We start from the raw sequence: 21,318 nt of genomic DNA, 5'->3' as shown, positions 1-21,318 counted from the left end.
TGTGAGACTACGTGTTTATGGCCTGGCCACAGTGAAATGTCCAGTGTTAACTCAACTCTAACAGAGTATTGCATATTGAGTCAAAGTGGGATTTAACACAACATTTTACTGTGTTCCAGTCTTCCTTTGAATGCCATAGCTGCTGGAAAGAGTCCAGACTGCAAGTCAAAGGGCTTAACATACTAAGCATGCAAATCTGTCAGTCTGTCAATCACTTCCTAGTCAAGCATGCCAGTCTTCCGTGCGCGCTAGGATCAGCCGGCTGAAGAGGCCGCCGCGCTGATCGCACTTTCTCTGGTCGTCTCACGTGTCAGGGAGTAACCTTCCTTCATCTGGCTGTCAGAGGAGCCCGGTTTCGGATCAGACGGAGATGCAGCAGGTCAGGACGGCAGTCAGCGCGGACATCAGTCAACGCGTTTATGCCCAAGAAAGAATTGAATTTATCAGCGGCAAACACGCACGGCACGCAACAAAAAAACGCTACGAAGGCCAGAAATGAGAAAACAATCGTTCGTACGCAGGGAAAGGAGGGAAAAGGGAGCAGGCAGAATGAATGAGCGAAGAGTGAAAAGCAATGGAGGGGAGGAGAGGGACAAAGGGAGGGGGAGGGGGATAAAGAGCCGGGGCTACACTTTTATTGAACTCCTCTGGCAAAAATACAATGGAAACGAAAAAATAACATAACATACATAAAACCAGGTGAAATCATGGGAACCAGGGCTTATTTTCCTTCTCACCCTCTCTCTCCACATCTCCAACCCTCTCCCTCTGAATTTCTCTCATCCTCTTTTTCCAGCCCAGCGATTTCTCTTCATAGATTTCTCTTTCACTCCATCTACAGAGACATTACATTTCTCCTTCTCTTCCTGTCTATTTTCCCCTCTGCATTCTTTTCTTTTTCTCTATCCTAAACTTTCTTTGTGGCCTTCCTCCAAACTCCTTAAGTGCACCTACCCCTTCCTTTTGTCTCTCCCTCTCCCTCTCTCCCACCCTCGCTCCTTCCCTCTTTCGCTCTCTCCCCAGCGCACCTCATTACGAAGGGGCACGATAATTGGAAACACGAAAAGGTCGAAGGGAAGAATAATGAAGGAATAAAAAGGAACAAAACGTGGTTTATAAAGTCTGGCCAACATTCCCTTAACATCTGCAGGCCAGAAACGAGCTACGCACTCCGACACAGGAACATGCGCAGGTACAGACAAACATACAGCCATGACAGATAGATGCACACATATGATATGGCAATGACACAAATGTTACATACCTCTACTGCTAATAACAACAACAGAACCAATAGCAATCGTGACTATGATGTTTGTATCATTGCATTCTGTAGAGTCAGGCCCCGGGATGAAGAGTCATGGTAATTATGCGATGACTAATTCCTGTAAACCGAGATTCCATCCAGGAGGGAAACCAAACAAGAAACAAATGTTTTGGCAGTCTGAGATTTAAAACAACAGGAGTGGTTACAGAAAGAATAACAGGCTGCCCTCTGCTTAACCTTTTGTGCACTTCATTTTTAAAGTTCTAACATTTCTAACCTTCTCCTTCCATTTTTCAGTGATTCCTTATATCACACTGTATTGAGATTGAGAATGTAAAAAAACCAACATGAAGGTATACACATGCACACATATGGCCAAACCCATGCATGCACACACACACATACACACACACCTACACACACACAGAGACACACAAACCTGCACACACATACACACACCCACACACACACACACACATACAGACACACAAACCTGAACACGCACAAACACACACACACACACACACACACACAGGAATATGAGTGTAACTCCGTATGAAACTGTGATTATCAGTAGCGCATTCAAGCTGCCCTCTCCCAGTCGTCTGCCCCCGGTCCTTCTTGTTCTCCCGCTTTCATTCCCTTTCCCAAATGGCTGAATCCAGCCGTACTGGTCCCTAATCAAACCCACATGGACCAGGGGAGTGCCAAGAAAACAATCTACAGAGAAGTGGCTGCTTGCTTCATGTTTATGAGGGCAAATGTGTAATCTGGGCAATCCCGCCTATCAATAGATGGACACATTGTCTGAGGACGCTGCTCTGTGTGCTTCACAAAAATGCAGACAGAAAATGGATCAGAGCATTTCTGAAGCGTTTCCTCTGGGGTTAAGGAACGCCGGCAGGGTCAAGGTCATGGTTAGGTATAGGGTTACAGAGTCAGGTTTTCATAAGGGTTATTCGGGCGATAAACCTCATAGCACCAGGGCTGTGTGTTTTAGCCGTAGCACGTACGGCGATTCGCTTATTGGGGATCAGTAGAATCCCTTCATGCTCCTTCTGTGCTTATTACTCAGTGTGCATGCAGGTCATTTTACGGAGCAGGAAGTAGGAAATGTAATGGAGATCAACGGGAAGTCACCGCAAAGATGGTGACACAATGTGCCCTTTGAGTGTTAAGTGGTGCATGAATACAAACTTGAGTTTGTGTTGGAGAAGCAGTGAACAGAACGCCGGTACTGTAGAGAGAATCAAGGGGAACAGTGGGAGTAGAAGAGGGAATAAAATGCTAATTGGGAGAAGAAAAATCTGAGGTAAAACTGAGAACCAGGGACAGTTCATCACATAGAAACTTAAATCATGGGAGTTATTCTTTCTCTCCTCCACTTCTATTCTTTCACATTCTTTTTCTCACTTTTTTAGTTCCACTGAGCACAGGGGAAGAGAGGGACAGGGAGGTCAATCAAGGGAGTTAGAGACTTCACCAAATTCAAATAGTTTTATTGGCAAAGTGAATTCAAATAAGAAAAAAAGGCAATACCATCAGAAATTTTTTGCAATGTGGTGTGTGCGTGAGTGTGTGTGTGTGTGTGTGAGAAAAAGAGGGAGAGAGAGACAGTTTCCACTGTCAGGATTCAGTTACAATCTACCGAGCTGAGTTGGCTTTGGCAGGAGAGAGTGGTGGAGCGGGAGTGTGAAAAGAGGGAGAGAGAGATGGAGGGAGGGAGAAGAACGGAGCTTCTTGGCAGTGGGGCAGTAAATATTTCTGTACACTCAGAAAGAAAGATTATAGTCTCATTTTACATCTCCCTGGCACTCCCTCCACCCCTCTCTCTCCCTGTCTATCTTTGTCATTCTCTTTTTTACCTTTGATCTCTGCCTCTCTTTGTTTCTGTCAGCCTCGCACTCCCTCACTTTGACCAAAAGAACAATGGTGTTTAAAAATGACCCAGACTGTGGTCACTGACTTATTCACTTTTCCCTTGTTCAGACCCTTCTTCCCCCCCTCTCTCTCTCTCTCCTATCTCTCTCTCTCTCTCTCTCTCTCTCTCTCCTATCTCTCTCTCTCTCTCAACAATGTTTTCAAAGAATGTGTCACACCAGCACAAAAGAACAAAAGAGATAGGGAGGGAGGGAGGGAGTGAGAGAGTGAGAGAGTGTTGCGGGGGGCGGGTGGGTGACAGATAGGTCCACTTGCATGTCTGGTTGTCACTCCCTCTGTGGATTAATGATACACTCTCTCATATGCATATTTATCCAGCATGTTCCAAACCAAAGTCTTGCAACAACAAACAGCGGCACAATACAATCAACATCAGTTCATATCCAGAGTGAACAGCTGTTTTTAAATTGCCCTGTACTTTACTGTGAAGGGTACAATAGCAATTTGCCACAATTCATAATTTTTCAATGCACACTATTGTTGATCTGAACTACACTTTACACACTCTACAACAAGCATACAAATCTGCAGATGTTCTAAACGTGTAAAAAGTTGTGTAAGTCACTCTGGATAAGGGTGTATGCTAAATGTCTGTAATGTAATGTTCTGCTGTTTAGCTAAACCACTGCTAAGACACTTGGTCTTAAAGTACAATTGATCTAATAAGTCTCCTGGGTAAGGTGGCCTATGCTTTCATAAGTACTTAAATTGTGCAATCTGTCCAGCACAGAAGTTCATTATTAGAACAGTAAAGAAAATAATGTAACACATTTTTTTCAATAATAGATATTGTTGTCTTTTAATTAAATAGTGATGTGATAACACCACTTCCATATGCAGGGAACATATTTGTACATGTACATGTACAATTGCAAAAGGCCCTCCAGGCAAATATAATTAAGTTGCATTGCTTATATCATTTCTGCTAAATAAGCTTTAAGAAAAAACAAAACATGTGCAGGTACCTGCGCAAAAAAACCAGCAAACTTGACTCTCAAACATGGCACACTTAACCTACAGTGTTTATTCACCAGTAGTATTCACCCTATAGGCGCGCACAGTTCAACCTGATCGCAGCTGAAATTAATATGTGAGGGATGTCACTGTTATGCAATAAGAGCCAACAGACGCGGGCCAAAATGCATGTGAGTGACGGCGGAGCAAAAAAAAGCGAGATCGTGGTGGTGATGTGGGAAGCTTATAATTGCGGTCTGTCGTTCCCTTAAAAGGAACCTGTGAAGACATGAATCTATTGTGCAAAGCGGGGTGAATAGAGTGCAGGGGGTATCTTTTAACCTCATCGGGATTCCACGTACTTGAAAACACAAGTTGCGTACTTTGATAACATCAAACGTATCCGTGAATTGGCGGAGCAGTCTTTAAATATATCATGTTAACACGTTGTGCTAATAATGTAACAATGATACATGCGTATCACTTCGCACCGTCCATTTGATACGCGGCATTGTTCTATGTTATTGTAACAGTGCGTTAAGTAGTGTGGGATTGCACTGAACGCATGCCACTGCCAACTACAGTAGTCCATTGTGTCCTGTCAAATAGCTACGAATGATGGGACATTATAGTATCCTGTGCCACTATGTATTTGTGCCTGTGTGGCCATGAAGGGTAGGTGTTTGCTCGTGGTTGTCTCGGTAACGGGCTAATAATCTGGAGGGGGTGTGCGTTGCGCGAAGAAGATCATCCATCAATAGTCAATGGTAAAGGCTCCCATTGTCCCTGCTGCCATCCATCATCTACGGTCTCCATGACCCTTTGCTATATTAGTGCCCTTCCCCACTCATGCCTGCTTCCTTGCCTTTCCAGCCTGTCGTTCGCAGCCAAGTCTTGTCCTCTCTCTCTCTCCTTTCTTACGCCCGAACAGCAGGACGCCCCGGCTGCTCCCCCTCCAGCCACTGACTTCCCATATTTATTTCCTGCTCCTATTCCCTTTCATTTGTCGCCTCAAGGCTTTTTCTTTCAATTGATCTTTATCGATCTGATTTTGCCAGGGTTCCGGTTTGACCCGTCGCGAGCGACTTTATTCCTACAACGCATTTAGACTGGGAGGGCACCGACACCAGCCTTGCATTGGTTTCGTTTTTTTAAATGTCTGTTTACATTGATCATAATAAACACGGACACTCCCGTCGTGATTTGTTGCGAGTCACTGTCCTGCATTTCACCTTTTCTTCCTTCTTGCATAAACAGCACCAGTGTTTTGCCTATCCTCGTAAGTGAAAATGATAATCCTGTAATAATACCTTACAAATCTACATCATTTGCCAGCGTGTACGGGCGCGGTCCTTTACTTTACTCTTTTGAAAGCGGCGAGATTAAAAACGAAGTTGTTGGGAGGTTTTTAGGCGCCTCTTGAACGCACATGTTCACCGGGGGTGGGGCGCAGTATTAAATATTGGGTCTCTATTGGGACATCTGCGCGAAAGGGGAGGAGTCATAATTATGTGAAGGCGTGGTTAGAATCAAAATGGGGTGTGTCTTAGGCAGTAAAATTAGCGGCTATTTTTCCATTCCATCCCATTCATACCGCTGCCATTTGAAACATGCAGTGACAGACCGCCGTGATAAGGATCTGTGTAGATAGAAAGGGTTAGAGAGGGAGAGGTCGTTAGAAAAGGTTGAATAGCCACGAAGAAAGAGAAGAATTTCTGAGAGACTAAAAGGCAACACTCAGGACGGGGAAAGTAACGGAACTCGAGCAAATCGGAAATAAAAGTGCAAAGACAGGGTCAGACCTTTTCTAAATCAAGATAACAAATTACCTGAGCACCCCAGCATTAAATTGTACCTATAAATATTGCGGTTTTAATATTTGAATAATAATTCCCGTGCAAACTAGCCTGAAACATGGATCGCAAAATTCCTGATTTCGCTGGAACTTGGAAAATGAAAAGTTCTGAGAACTTCGATGAACTTCTGAAAGCATTGGGTAAGCGACGATGATGCTGCTACTGATGACGGTGATTTGCTGATGGTAGTTATAGTATTGATGATAGTCTTTGCAAATTAACCGTGCAATTTATATTAAAGCGTGTACTTGAATCATTGTTCATTCATCTCACATGCGGGCGAACAGGCGCACACACACTCACAGCTGTGCAGTCTCAGCATCGGAGGGGTAGGGGGTCTTTGTCATTCAGTCAAACACGAAAATTCAGTAACTGCCCCCACTCCACTCCGAACACAATGGAACAAACGGTAGCACATCTGTCTGTGTCACTGTGCGAGGAGAGAATCGCCGCGTGTGTATGGATGTGTGATGTGAAGAGATTGATGCAGCATGCAGCATCAAGAGAAATTAGAACAGACAACATTTACAAAGCTCTTTGTATATAGATTTCAGAGCTTTTTTAAGCTTTACGCTTTGTAGCTTTTGTATAGCTGGAAGATGTCTATTTTTATAACATCCTCAAGTATAGAAACTTGTGTCTCTACTATCTCCATTCTCCACTAAAACCTGTTTTGCATGAACATTTAGAGGAACAGACAATGCCCGTTCAGACAGTCATGCAGGGTGCGCGTGTATGCGTGGTGCATGGCTGTCAGTGTTTCCTTATGGATAAATGTGTGTTCTGTTTCTTGTCTTTTTCTGCATTTGCGCATTGACGCATTGGTATGTATGTGTTTGTTGCGGGACATTGTGTGTTTTGTGTGTGCGTGCATGTTATTCAATACTACTGCTGTGTGCCAGTGTGCGTGCCTTTCGGTCTATGTATTTTAAATACCTCTTAAATGCCACTATTGTTCAGCCAGAGTCAGCGTCTCATCATTGCATTTCAATTTCCTGGTTTGACTGACGCGCCAATTACCATAAATATGTCGCTCCACTCATCCCTCATTAAACTCATGTAGGGTAGTGGACACCATGCTGAGAGAGAGAGAGAGAGAGAGAGAGAGAGAGAGAGGTGGTTAGATAGGATAGATCAGGGCTGCCCAACCGTGTTCCTGAGAGCCATCCTGTAGGTTTTCATTTCAACCCTTATCTGGTACTCCTGATTCTACTGATTAGCAGCTCAAGGAGAGCTCTAGCTGCTGAATGCGGTGTGCTTTGTCAGGGTTGGAGTGAAAATCCACAGGACGGGAGACAAATCTCCAGGAGCAGGGTTTGGCAGCCCTGGGCTAGACTGAAGATGAAGCAGAATGAAACAGACTGATGGAGAGATGGAAAAGGTTGGTAAGGACTGAAATGGGAAGGGTGGAGCATCTAAGGGGCAGTGAGTGCATGCAGTGGAGGGTGGGAGGGAATGTGCGTGTGTGGCAGAGAGGCTGAGGGTGGGGGGGGGAGGGGGGGGGCGTGAGACTGAAGGGAGAAACGGCAGAGAGGGAAATTGAATTCACCCAGAAAGAGAAAGGAGAGGAGAGGAGGAGCTGGAATGCGGGTTGGAGGACAAACGTGGTGGAGAAGACTAACCGGCCTGTATGTTTCGTTATGCTCCATCTTGTATGACTTGCGCTTGTGCCAGGTCGCAGGTAAACGCCATGTACCGCACTTGGTCTGTGTCCTCATGAACACGGACATAGACATTTTAACGCACGTGCTTATTCTCTCTGACGGAGCCAGGAGACCCACACGGACACACGCACATGCGTGCACGCGCAAACACTTAACAAAACACACACAGTCGCACAAACTGACTGACTGACAACTGTTTTAGCCCACACACAAGCAGGGGAGGCTGCCCCTCCTCGCTCTGATTCACATGCATGTGCTTTCACTGCTGTGACTGGCAGAGGCTAATGGCGCAGTTCCTCTGGGTTTCATTAAGAGGGCAGAGCACAGCTGGATGCAACCTGTCACCGCCCCCTCCCCCTCCACACCCCTCCCCCCCCCCTCCCCCCCCCCCACCCCCGTCCCAAATGCTTCCTCTGACCTCTGTCCTTTGACCCTGACCCTGACCGTCTGTGTGTGTGTGTGCGTGAGTGTGTGTGTGTGTGGCCGTTTCTTTGCTATTGACCTACAGGCCAAAATGGACGGACCTTGATTTGAAAAAGATGATAAATGGCAATCGTTGGCTCGCTGCTTGTGCATGTTTCTGTGCGTGTGGCCCGTGTGAGTGTTTGTCAGTGTGTGAACTGGGGCATCTCGGTGTGTATATATTTACACACTGTGACAGGTGGGAATGTGAGAGAGGTGAGAAGTGTGAAACTCAATTCGACAAATGGACTCACACTGGGACACTCACAGTCTCTCTCTCTCTCTCTCTCTCTCCCTCTCTCTCTCTCTTTCTCTCTCTCTCTCTCAATCTTTCTCTCTCTCTCTCTCTTTTTCTCACTCTCTCTCTCCCTAGCTAATTTTTTCCTACCCTTTGCCCACTCAATCCTTTCCATTCCCTCTCTTTTTCCCCATTTTCCCTGGCTTGCTCCATCTCTGCTTCCTGACAGGAAGGTGTAACAGATTACCAAGTCCCCTGGGGCAACTCCAATAACTTCCCCCTCTTTCTGCACTCGAACCTCACAGAACCACACACAGGCCCTGTCTCCTCCGTCTCTCTCTCACTCTTACACACGCACACACGCACACACACACACACACACGCACACACACACACACACGCACACACACTCACGCACACACACACACGCACACCATGATCAAAGTCTCACTACAGCAGTCAGACAACTGTTGTACTGGTGGAAATAGGATGTAGTTCAACACTTACTTTTATGTGGAGCTGGGGTTTATTTGGTCAGTGTGTTGAGTTTGATGTGGCACGATTGATTTCTGGTGATTAAATGGTGAAGTCATACTTCTTGCTAAATGGCTAGCGCCAGTGCAGCTGTTTTTCGGGAACACCTTGTTGGCGGCTGTGCTCGTCTCTGCAGAGGATCGTGTTTGCTGGATAGCCTATCCATTTGATGTCATAGAGGAGATTCCATCCTGGTGAATTGCCTCCCCGAATCCCAAATGAGATCACTGCTTATACTTGTTTCCCAGCATCCTCTTCCTCTAGCTCGCCCTTCTTAATTTTAAATCCTGAACTTGCAGCTATCAGCAGCCACGCTGTCTGTCAGCGGTGTATAAATAATGCTGGTGCTGTTGCTTCTTTTCCATTGCAAAAAACAGTTCCAGAACCATCCATACCCCGGGACTATCAGGAAGCTCGGTTCTTGGTGTCCACCGAACTTTGAGAACTGCGACAATGAGAATTTACAAGAAAGTGACAAAAAAGAAAATATTTGACATAATTTACATTTGTTTTCCCTTAATAAATGGTAGTTTGAGAAATTCACTCGTGACCGTGAAGCACTTTATAAAATACACTGTGTGTAGGGTCATTTGGATGACAATACCAGATTCCATTAACACGGAGATGTGGTTACAGTGTTGACTCTACAGAGCTGCAGCTTTACTCTGCAATAACCTTCCAAAATAATAAAATAATGCCATATTTGGCAGGCAGATTTATATAAGACACGAACTTTAATAATTTCTCAATGGCATGTACAAAGTTTGTAATAATAACCCAGTGATGTGTGGTATAAAGTGATGAAAAGTGTAAAACTGAAAAAGAAAGTTTGCACATTCTTTTCTTCAATGCAGTATTTAATAGCCAACATTTCGGCAGAGAGCTTTGGCTCAAAGCCCTGACAAAGGCAAAAGCTTGCAGAAAAAACGTTTATAGCTATTAAATACTGCATCAGAGGAGAGAGTGTGAGACCTTTCTTTTTAAGTTTTGCTTGCAAGTTCCTCGGTCCGCACCTTGCCAGACACGGCGTGCGTTGTCTTGTTCCACTGTGTATAAAGTGATGCTGACGTGCGGTACTTAAGGCCATGTGAATGCGTTTCCGCTCCTTAGGGGTGAACATGATGCTGAGGAAGATCGCGGTGGCCGCGGCGTCCAAACCCTCGGTGGAAATCACCCAGGACGGGGAGACCATGTCCATACGCACCTCCACCTCCATCCGCACCACCAACGTCTCCTTCACCGTGGGGGAGCCCTTCAGCGAGAGCACCGTGGACGGCCGCCCCTGCACGGTACCGGCCGCCGTCGTCGTCCGCCGCGCCCAGCCGCTCCTCCGTCTCCACCCTTCTCTTCATCCCCTGCGCTCCCTCTCCATCTCTGCCCTGACCGTCCTTCCTCCACCTGCCCCTCTCCTCCTCGTCCAAGCCATCCCTTTCTCCATGCTCGCTCTTGTTCATCGTTCTCATGTCTCAGTCTATCTTTCATTTGCTCGCCTTTCTCCCTCTCTTCACTTTTTTTTCTTCCCTCGGCTCATTCTTCTCTCCACCCTTCCATTGCTCAGTTGTTCTCTCCTTCATTGGCCATGCCTGTTTTTTTTTTTTCCGGAAAGGGCCTGCATTCATTTTTTTGTAATCATATAATCACTCCCTCCCTTCATCTCCTGGGAAGGATCTTGTTTGGTCTCTCTCTTTCTCACACACACGCACGCACGCACACACAGATGGACTTTTGGCTCTACAGTAGAAATAGCCTCCAAAGCAAATACTCTGCTGCAGTGTTCACTTTAACAGTAACAATGGAGACAGTGTTAGCATGTCCGTACAGTTTCAATGCGTCTGAACATCCCCCTGCAACAGTTCACTTTATGCCGGAATTTTCCTGTCCTCAATCATGCTCGCCGTGAAGCTGCAGGTGATGCTATTAACATCTGCCCATGCTGTTTTTGCCAATGACTCTTCCCATCGGTTTCCTCATTGTGACTGGGTCGGGGTGAATGTGCAGTGTCAGCGTTTCTAGCTGCATGTCTCTCCCTCCGTATTTTCCAGAGTTATCCCCGCTGGGAGACTGAAAACAAGATCAGCTGTGAGCAGGTCCTGCAGAAGGGGGAAGGCCCCAAGACTTCATGGACCCGCGAGATAACCAATGACGGCGAGCTCATCCTGGTAAATCGAAACTTCCTATTGGCTTGTGATCATAGCAGTTATACCATACTGCCTTTTATGTTTTCAGACTGAATACTTTGTGTTAGGAGTCGAGCCCACTGTTTCTAAGGCCATCATCTTGGTGTTAGGCCAAGACTGATTGAGGGCTTTGTAGGCCTACATTTGAGTGTATTGCACAGCATACGTATGCGAACAAAACCATGACCAAACAAAGTTTACAAGCCAAGACAAAAAACTCAACCTCAAATTAGCATCCTTGAGTGAAACACTAAAACTAGGTTATTTCTGGTTATGTGTAGTATGTGTGGGGTTTAAAACACGTGTGTGAAAATCCATGTAATTATGTGCAGAATGTCCTTGGGTGTCTTTTGTCTGATGACTTCCTGTATCAGTTGTCGCTGTGAGATGTTTTGAGTACGCGTGTGTTTGTGTGTGCATTACGCTCACACGGATTTAGTGTTATTTTGTGGTTGCCCCTCCTCTCAGACTGTGCCTTAATGTGTTTCAGACGATGAGTGCCAACGAGGTGGTGTGCACCCGGGTCTACTTACGGGAGTGACGGACAGAACCCCCGCCCCGAGCGTCCTCCTTTCTCCTTCTCTTCGAGTCACTTCGCCTGTCGGGGGCTGAGTACAACTGCCTGCTATTGGCTATTCTTAGCTTTTAACTTAAGCGTGTCGTCCAGTCGGGGAGATGGTGCTTCAGAGTGTCAGTCAGTTTGTATTGTGTATCAGAGTGGTTAGTCTTTATGTGTAAGAGTTAGGCCTTCAGCATGTCAGTCAGTCAGTCAATCAGTCAGAGTCAGAGTGTCAGGCATTGTGTAAGTGCCGCGATGCTGGTGTTGTTAGATCTGTTCTGTGCCCGTGAGCCAGTCAGTGTAAGAGCTCTTCCTCAGTGTGCCAGTCGGTTAGGCTTTTTGTGTCAGTGTCTCTGTGTTCTGCTCTTTTGAAAATTGTATATTTATACCATACTAGAGTACGGTTTCTACTTTGCATTTCTTTTATATAAAATGTGGTCTTAGAATGTAAGTTCCATGAGAAAACAATAAAGTGTGATGCAGATCCGATTGTGATGGAGTGTTTAATACTGACTTCGGCTTAATGACTTACTGCCATAGAATTTCTGCAGGAAGACTTATTGCATGATAGAAAAAACTGCATGCAAGTAAGTCTGTTTTCAAGTTTTGATATACAAAGATTGATATATAAATGTTACGACTGTATAAATTATAGATAGCAGATATTTTTCTTTTAAATCAATTTCAAAAGGTATTTATTTAGCTGACCAGTCCTGATACAGTCAGTCTGTCAAATATGCTGAACAATTACAGCTTTAGTTTCAGTACAGGTTGAGAAGTCTAGAAGAAGGCTGGGAGGCTCTGTCATTTTGGCCTGTGACGCCATCGGTCTACAAAGGCTGTTTCACCCTACTCCATTTTAGCCATGGTTTTGAACTTTATATGCACTCCCTTCGCAAAACAGTCTGGTCAGGTTCTCACAAGGTCACATCAGGTAAAATCCTCCATGGTGCTCTGATATTCACTTTTCAGATGCCAGCAACCACAGACAAAAAAAAAATCTCAATGGTCTTTTCCCGGACAAACAAAACTGCGTGCCACGAAACAAAGATTCTGTGACCACAGCGTTTGGGGAAAAATGTTTTCCGACAGCCAAGCAGCTCCCGGAAAGATGGGCCGCTTTGACTGTGCATCGACAGGCAGACCAGCCACCGAAATCACAAGGAATGTCACGCGCAATTTCAAGTTCGAATGGCGCGTGGCGTCCAAGGTTGCGATGTGGTCTCATGAATGCGGGAGGCGGCTGTTGCTGTCTAAACGCCTTCGCTCTCAGACAGAAAGACGCATCTCGCGGACAGAGCGAGGAGAGGGAACGAGAGGGGCGTTTATTTAAAATGATATTTGGGCTCATCTCGACGGTCTCTCATGCGCACAACACCAGCCAAGGTTTTCTCAAAGCATACTGTAAGTGCATTTGCACATTGACACATATCTTATTTTAGGCTTTCTGTCAGCTGCCTGCGTCTAGAATAGCTCATCTGTCTCCTGGCCATCTCACGTCTAGCTCCCTCTTTATAGTTCTCACTCCCAGCCTTCTTGTCCTTCTTGTTCTTGTCTACTCCGTCTACACCATGCTATAAATCCCTTTTTTTCCTCCAACTTTTTCCTCCCCCCTTCGCTGACTCTCTCTCTCACTTATTTGTATTTCGAATTCATCTCTCCTTAGTCATTATTTTATTTCGCTCTCTCTCAATGACACTGTAGATTTCGTTAAAAAGTTCATATTTTGCTGTTTTATTTAAACCTGATTTACAGGCCCCACAAGAGGTATCTTGCTTTCAGTCCAGGTTTCTACCATGTGATTCCCGTGCAATTAAATTAAAATTAAAAGCATATCTTTGTTTGGGAAAAGGAGTATTTCCTGCTGTTCTTTGTTAGGATCTTATGCGACAAGTCCCCTGCTTTACATCCCTACAATATTAGTTTTGCAAACCGGAGAGACGTTCACATAAACATCTGACGGCATGGCAACAAAGGTAGAAATAATGAGATTATTGGTTGAAATGTGGGTCTACTTGACAAACGCCTCCTTTGGCCAGTCTGGGAGCTAGGACCTGTACTTAGGGTGAGATCAAATTATGAAGTGACCAGTGAGGCTTTAGAATGGTGGGGCAGGTGGGCGGGTCCTCGAGGACAGGAAATGCCAATGGGGTTACAGGGTGGCAATGATTGACAGCAGATGTGCTTAACAAGGTAACAAAGGGCAGGATGGTTTTGAACTAGAAAATGAGGAGGTCTAGACAGTGCAAAGAAACTACAGCACACACTCAATATCAGAGGGGTGCATGCTCAAACGCTACCTCATCATAAAAAGCAAGTGCCACCCAAAAAAAGGTAGAGACAGAGAGAAAGAACAATACATGTACAGAGAGGGAGAGGGGTAAAGGAGAAGAAAGGACAGGGCAAGAGAGGGACCATAAGGAAGGAATTTCAGAAAATTTTAACAGCTACATTCTCTCTGCTTTCAGCCCCGCAGCTGCACTTGGTTACAGTGTGACCCCAATAAAATAACCCCTCCTTTTCCTCCTGCCCCAATAAAAAAGGGTAAATAACTGCCCCTCCCTCCATGTTTATAGCCCCCCCGGGGCAGTTAAATGCAGCTGTCTCTCTCTTCTCAAAAACAGTTGCACAGTACCTGGGTACCATAAAGTGCGCACTCAAATACCATGCCAAACACACACATTCTACACAATCCTCACAAATACCTCGCACTGTACGCAGAGATCATAAAACGGACATTCTCGATTCCTACTCGGGCTCCACGTGTACTTTCCAAAAATGCACTGGCACTCAGATTGAGCACACAAAGCACACACACACTCACACACACACACACACACACACACACGTTCCTCTCCATCCTCTTCCATTCTTGTTCCCCTTCCTATCGTAGCACTATAAAAGCATGCACACACACAATCACACACAGAAGACCGAGACAACACACATGTTTCACGTACACTTCTCACTTACACTGCATAATAACGAACATTTTCAAGCTAATATCAGAACTAGAATACAACTGAAATGTAATCTTTGTCATTATCACCAAGTTATTAGGTTGCTTGAAAATTTGCTAGTCTTTCTCATCATTACCTGAGATGAGTCGGAACCTCAGCTCACTGAGGCAATCACTGTTAAAAATGAGACAGGCCGAGCCAGGCTGATTTCTTAAATGTGTGGTGCTGCTGACACTGGGGGGGGGGGGGGGGGTCAACAGTGCACTTAATGTGAGACAGTAAACCTCCAGAGATAATGACTAAAATATGCCCCAGAAGCCAAACAGATCGAAGCATTGGATTGTGGGTAGCGACTGTGTGACACCCTGAAAATGTTCCTCTGTTGCTTGTTCGCTAATTTTTGAATTCACTCACACAATCCCTTTATTGTATTGGTGCAGAGTATCAGACACATAACGATGACACACACACACACCGTAGCCTACTCATACAAAGGCAGCCTGACAAAATAATAGCCATACAGACGGTGACTCAAATTGTCAAACTGATTCAAAGCGAAACGTACAGGCCAAACATAAAAGGAATTTTTTTGTATGAAGTGCTAATTCATCCAGACTGAGCAATAAATACCAGACTGAGTGGGTGGCGGTGAGAAGGTTATAGGATAATAATGCTCCTCAGGAATCAGTGTGTTTCCCAAACCAGATCCGCTTGCTCAGTGATACTGCATTCAGTGTGGAATGTGAATTCACAGCTCCGAGTGCATATGTTCAGACTTAACGACATTTTTGGAGCGGTCAACGCTTTCAATCGCCTCCCAGCTCCGATTTCATTTTCCGCGCAACAATGATGTCAACTCATTCCAGAGGCGATGATGTCATGAGGCTACATGTCGCTTGATTGGCTATGGAATGCTGTGGTTTGAGGACTGGGAGGCATGCACCTCATATACTGGCAACCCACGGAACTGGCAGTGCTGATCCTTGAATCACACTTATGCACACACAGACACAAGGACTTGCACACAGCCAAATGTGCATGAATTCACACACACACACACACACACACACACGCACACATACACACGCATACACACGCACACACCCGTGAATCACTGAAATGAAAACACAGCGCTGAAACAACTGAAACACAAATAATGTCTCCTTTGGGAGCACGCGTGTCAGCTTTATGCTTAATTTGTGGGCAGTTTCATATTAACTGTGACAATGTTGACGTTTTCGATGGAGAACCCCACCCTGACGAAGCTCAGAAAGGGCAGAAAAACAAGCGGAGAGGTTAGCAAACACGGTGACTCAAATGTCTCCGTGTAAAATAAACCTTGAGGGTACTTCACTGTTTCCTTTTGGAAAAAAAGATAACTGAATCTGGCCACGGTCCCTTTAGAGACACTTCCATTTCCAAGTTATCATCGGGTTCACAGCTTGCTGTGTGACTGTAAGGAAACTCTCTCACACTCTCTGTGACCGAGAGTACACGCCAGCACCCTCATTAGTATTTGGGTGTTTGCTTCATGAGTATGTGACTCAGTGCTACTGGTTGAGTTAAAACGAAATCATGCATGCCCGCTGTCGTTTATTGTCATTACTGGGTGGCAGTGTAGTATAGTGGGTAAGGAACTGGTCTTGTAACCACAGGTTTGATTTCCGCATAGGACTCTGCCGTTGTACCCTTGAGCAAGGTACTTAACCTGCATTGCTTCAGTAAATATCCAGCTGTATAAATGGATGCAATGTAGATGCTATGTAAAAGTTGTGTAAGTCGCTCTGGATAAGAGCGTCTGCTAAATGCCTGTAATGTAATGCAATGTAATTATGAATATATGTATATATGAATATATGTGTCCCTGTGTGTGGGTGTACATGGGTATGTGAGTGTGTATATTGCACATGGGTAGGTGTATGCTCATCTTTGTGTGTGTGTGTGTGCGCGTATGCCTGTGTGGGCAGCTGGCATATGGTACATTTGTTTGTTTGTTTGTGCGTGCGTGTGTGTATTTGCGTATGTGAATGTGGTAGAGGTTCATGGTTATGCTCATGGTTATGCACACTCCCTCCCTGTCTGTGTGAGTTTAAGAGTGCAAAGTGCATATGTGAAATAAGCATTTTTACAGTGCTTTTTTCCCCACATGCATCAGTCTGTGTGTTTTGAGCATTATATGTCTACTCACTAGAGTGAGTTTATGTCTGCTCGGAGATTTTCCAAATCTGTCATCTGATTATACTATCACATGACTGCCCTCCTGTCACCCATGTGACCCCATATGACTGCCGGGGCAACAGGCCACACCGTGGGAGAGATATGAGAGAACATGAGGAAAAAGCAGGAAAATGTTTGGTGCTGGGGGCAGGGGCGAAATCAGAAATATAAAGTATAAAAGCAAGAAGGGAGAAAGGCAGATCAGCATTCTGACTTCAAATAACCTCACGTTCAGTGATTTATCTCTCTTAATTAAGGTGTCCTGCAGTATCATACTTACACATGAATTTTAATAATTGTTTGTTAACTGTAAAAATTAAAAATGGTGCACTGTGGATATCATCGCTACTGTTTTAATCAATGAAAAGTACTTAAAACAGAAAAATCATGCGCACGTGATTCAGAAAATTGTTCTTTTTTTCCTCAACCAGTTCAAATATTTGATGAAAAAGAAAGACAAAAAATACCCACAGCCAAATACAACGGCACACAAAGTAACAGCGTCACACTGTGGTTATGTGGAGAACATAATTTGAGTCCTATGAATGGAGATACACAAGGTAATAGCGACACCCTGTGGTCAAAAAACTCAACTTGAAATTCTGAAATAAAAGCGTTAAAAACAAATATAAACATTTCATTTACACGAGAAAAGTGCGAGTGTGCACGCCAAAACATGACATAAGTGTCATAGCAGGCAGGAGAGTGTGTTTGAAGGGACAGAGTTTTAAGTTGCAGAACGGACCAAGGTATGGTGCTTAATATGGAAAAGAATCTCCAGGCCAGAGGTATTTAACTCTGGGTGAATGTTCAGTTAAGGACAGGAAAGAGGCAGAATTTGCTGAGCCAAGATACAATTTGAACATGTGGGTTTTCAGTCTCTGACTCCGGTGGAGGAAACACAGTGTTTCGGCTGTCATGACATGTGGAGAGTTCATTCCACCACCAGGGGGCGATGAAAGACTAAAGAAGCGACATCACCGTCATGAAGCGCCTGTATGTGGAAGGATCGAAAGACAACCAGAAGCGCTTTATCCTCTAACTTGCCGATTCATTTCTGTCCCCTGTAGGAGACATGCGTCTTTGGCCTTAATCTCAAGAACCACATATTCTACTATGCTCAAACCTAAACTATACGGGACATTCAGTAAAAATAAGATAAATAATATTTAGGAAAATATTCTCTCTGAAACATGTTTTTGTAATCCAAGATACTTGTATTATGTCAAAAAAATTGAAACACTTAAACTTTGTTTTCTTCCCAGTCTCAGGAGGATAGATGGAAAAACATATGTGAAATGGGACATAACAGATGACAAATGATTTATGCTCTATCGGAATTTATAATTGGACTACATTTTTAGCATTTAAAAAAAAATATATATATGTGTGATTGTTTAACTGTGGATGATAAATATATCTATAAAATACAACCCTAGCGATTATCCCTAATTTGCACCAAAGATTATTGCAGCATCTTTTGAACATGAATAGTTCATACATTATTCATACATTGTCAATCACTACAAAACACAAGCTTGCTGCTTTGAAGAGGCTGTGTGTAGTCTAAATGAAACATGACTTGAATTATGTAGAGATTTATACTAATGTGATTATCCATTTGTAGTGCGATCCAGGATTTCCCATGTAAACAGGGTCATACACTTTGAGGATTTTCCAGTGGGAATAAAGTGACAAAATGACAAGGTAAGCCTTACCACACTGAAATGCGTTTATAATGTTATGACTTTGGATGGCTAGATAATGAAGGGTTCTGGGCAAATAAATATAAATCATGAATTACCGGCAGGAAAAGGGCAAAACAGGCCGCGTCCGTTCCGATGTCTTATATTAAAATAACATAAACAGTGGAGGAAGTCTATTTTACATACTAATCGATTCGTTTTTTTTCCCAAGATTTCTCAATTGGGCGAGAGGAGGCAGGAATACTCCTTGGAGAGGTTGCCAATCCAGGCAAAAACAAGAACATGCCACGTCCACACAGAAAGGCACTTGTGCAATAATAATAATAATAATAATAATTATAATAATAATAATAATTGTAGTAGTAGTAACACAGCAGTAGCAGCAGCAGTAGTAGTAAACATATTGCCTCTGAGGAAGTATAGTAATGATGGGAATTTCTTCTGGTGCACAGAATCTGTGCCACTTCTGTCTCATCAAAAATGAGTTCTTGGTGGCTGTTGAGTGGCTTGTCTTGTAATGCAAGTTTTAAATATAAGCCACAACATTACTTCACAAAACAAATACAAATTATGTCATAAACACCATTATAATTATGTATTGTTATCCTATAATTATTTATAATAATGTTATAACCACTTATCTAGTTCACAGTGCAAAACGAAAACACTCTATTAACCTGTCAAGATCCATGTCATCATCTACTTCAGGCAGGCAGGGGAGAAATTGGAATCTGCACTGAAACACAGCACTGCTGCTCTTTAAACTGTTCGTACTGTGTCTGTTACGTGACACTGTATCTCTAAAAAGCGTTACAAAAAACTAAATTGAACAAATAAAAAATGAGTAGCCTTGGTGGTGTACCCAGTGCATGCAGTATTACCATTTACCATTTCAGTGGCTGTGATTGAGAATGCTAAACCAATGGTGTTGGCAGGTGTCATCAGTGTGTTTTCTTACCACTTTTCACACCGATCAACACCATAATCATTTTTGTCTCATTCGTTCCGATACTTTTTCTTAGCTCTTACTCTCCGTTTGATCTAGGGTAGTTTTTCTGACTGTTTTTTTTTTTTGGCAGGCCTGTGCATTTAGATTCCCCCCCCCCCCCCCCCCCCCCCCCCACAAAGGTTGCACTCCATGACCATTCATTGCTGTGCTCGTTCATCTTTGTGAGGTCTTGGGATAAAATAATCTTTAGGCCATTGGCCACGGTGCTGCAGAGGGATAGTTCATTTTCTCTGTTATTTGTTCAATTTCAGCATGTTTTCAGTTGGCCCATGCAGCTTTTATGTGCAGATTAAGTTTATTTAATGTATATAAAAGAATAAGAAAAGACATTACATGTTTTGTTTTTTTGGGGGGTTTTTTTGTTTTTGTTTTGGAGAGTCGGGTAATGCACACACGTGCAACATCTGAAGGTGTATTGCCTTGCTTTAGACCACCGGTCCTGACAACTCTGGTTCTAGACTGCTTTGCTTGGGGGAGCAGTCACAGATTTTGGGGACAGTGTGTGCCATGCACTTTACGGGCTTTTGTCATCCTTTATATGCTACAGTGTGTAACATATACAGGGTGGTCCGTAAGTATTTTGGCAGTAAGACAGTCTCAGTTGTTTTGGCTCTGTACTCCAGCACATATGGATTTGAAAAGGAAACGATGAACATATGGTTACAGTGCACACTGTTAGCTCTGATTTGAGGATATTTGCAGTACATCCGTATTGGGTGACCTGTGTAGGAATTACAGTCTTTTTATACGTAGACCCCCCCACCCCACCCCACCCCCCACACCATGTTAAGGGAGATTTGTAGTTCAACAAAAGAATAACATCTTAAATAAAGTCATATTTAGTACTTGGTTCAAAATGCATTGCATCCCATGACTACCTGAATTCTGTGAACCATAGACAGATGCTGGATATCTTCCCTGGAGACGCTCTGGCAGGTAAGTACTTCAGCCATCTTCAGTTCCTGTTTGTTTCAGGGGCTTTTAGCCTTCAGCAAGTTAAATGCATGTTCTGTTGGATTTAGTTTGGGTGATTGATTTGGCCAGCCAAGAACATTCCAGTTTTTGGCCCTGAAAAAGCCCAGGATCTTTTACCAGGACTACAGTTTTTTTTACACATCCATGCCTACCTTCTGCAGAATGTTCTTGAACAGTTGAAAATGGGCTGGAAGAAGCAACCCAAATGAGCAGGACTCTCTATAAATCTAGTAAAGTAACAGCATTTCTGTCTTATTACAGATAAATAATAACAACAGTGTGTATTTCTAGGTATTTCTCCACATGTTCAAAGCCTCTAAAGCATGGCTGAGTGTATGCAAGATGGTGGCACAGTGGAATGGCTGTTCATTAAAGGGAATGGACTACATCACTGTCAATCACTGAAAGCTACTACACTGAACTGCAGGACAGTTTTCAGCAATTAAGCAGCAAGCACTTTTTTGGAAGCTTTTCCTTGTTCCTTTTATGTTTTTTGGTTTGTTTTTGTATCTAGTTAAATTATTTTATTTATTATTTTGAACAGAGCATTTTTATGATTGACTAAGCCCCCCCCCCCCCCCACAGATCCTGCCCCGGTCCCTCAATGCCCTATACTTGCATTTGTAAAACTGGCAGGATGTCTGAAACTTCTGAAAATATCTTTCCTCACAAAATTGTCTGGGCCAATCAAAAAAATCCTATAAAACTGAAATATATTTTTTAAAATCTAGAAAATAAACCACTTCATCACTTGCAATAATGCATATTCAATAACGTTCTCAAAATGTTGTTTGTGTTT

General features: G+C 43.8%; 1 protein-coding gene across 1 annotated transcript; it reads left to right on the top strand.

Moving 5' to 3' along the window:
• Positions 1–5,751: 5,751 nt before the first annotated feature.
• On the top strand, positions 5,752–12,136 carry crabp2a (cellular retinoic acid binding protein 2, a). The gene is made up of 4 exons (XM_035407712.1): positions 5,752–6,158; positions 10,027–10,205; positions 10,959–11,075; positions 11,584–12,136. The coding sequence occupies exons 1-4, from the start codon at positions 6,077–6,079 to the stop codon at positions 11,632–11,634; spliced, it is 429 nt and encodes a 142-aa protein (XP_035263603.1). The 5' UTR covers positions 5,752–6,076; the 3' UTR covers positions 11,635–12,136.
• The last annotated feature ends 9,182 nt before the right edge of the window (positions 12,137–21,318 follow it).

This window comes from Anguilla anguilla, chromosome 1 (genome assembly GCF_013347855.1).
Source record: "Anguilla anguilla isolate fAngAng1 chromosome 1, fAngAng1.pri, whole genome shotgun sequence".
In the NCBI taxonomy this organism is placed as follows: Eukaryota; Metazoa; Chordata; class Actinopteri; order Anguilliformes; family Anguillidae; genus Anguilla; species Anguilla anguilla.
The sequence above is the reverse complement of the archived record's forward strand: the minus strand, read 5'-3'. Positions and strand labels throughout refer to the sequence as shown.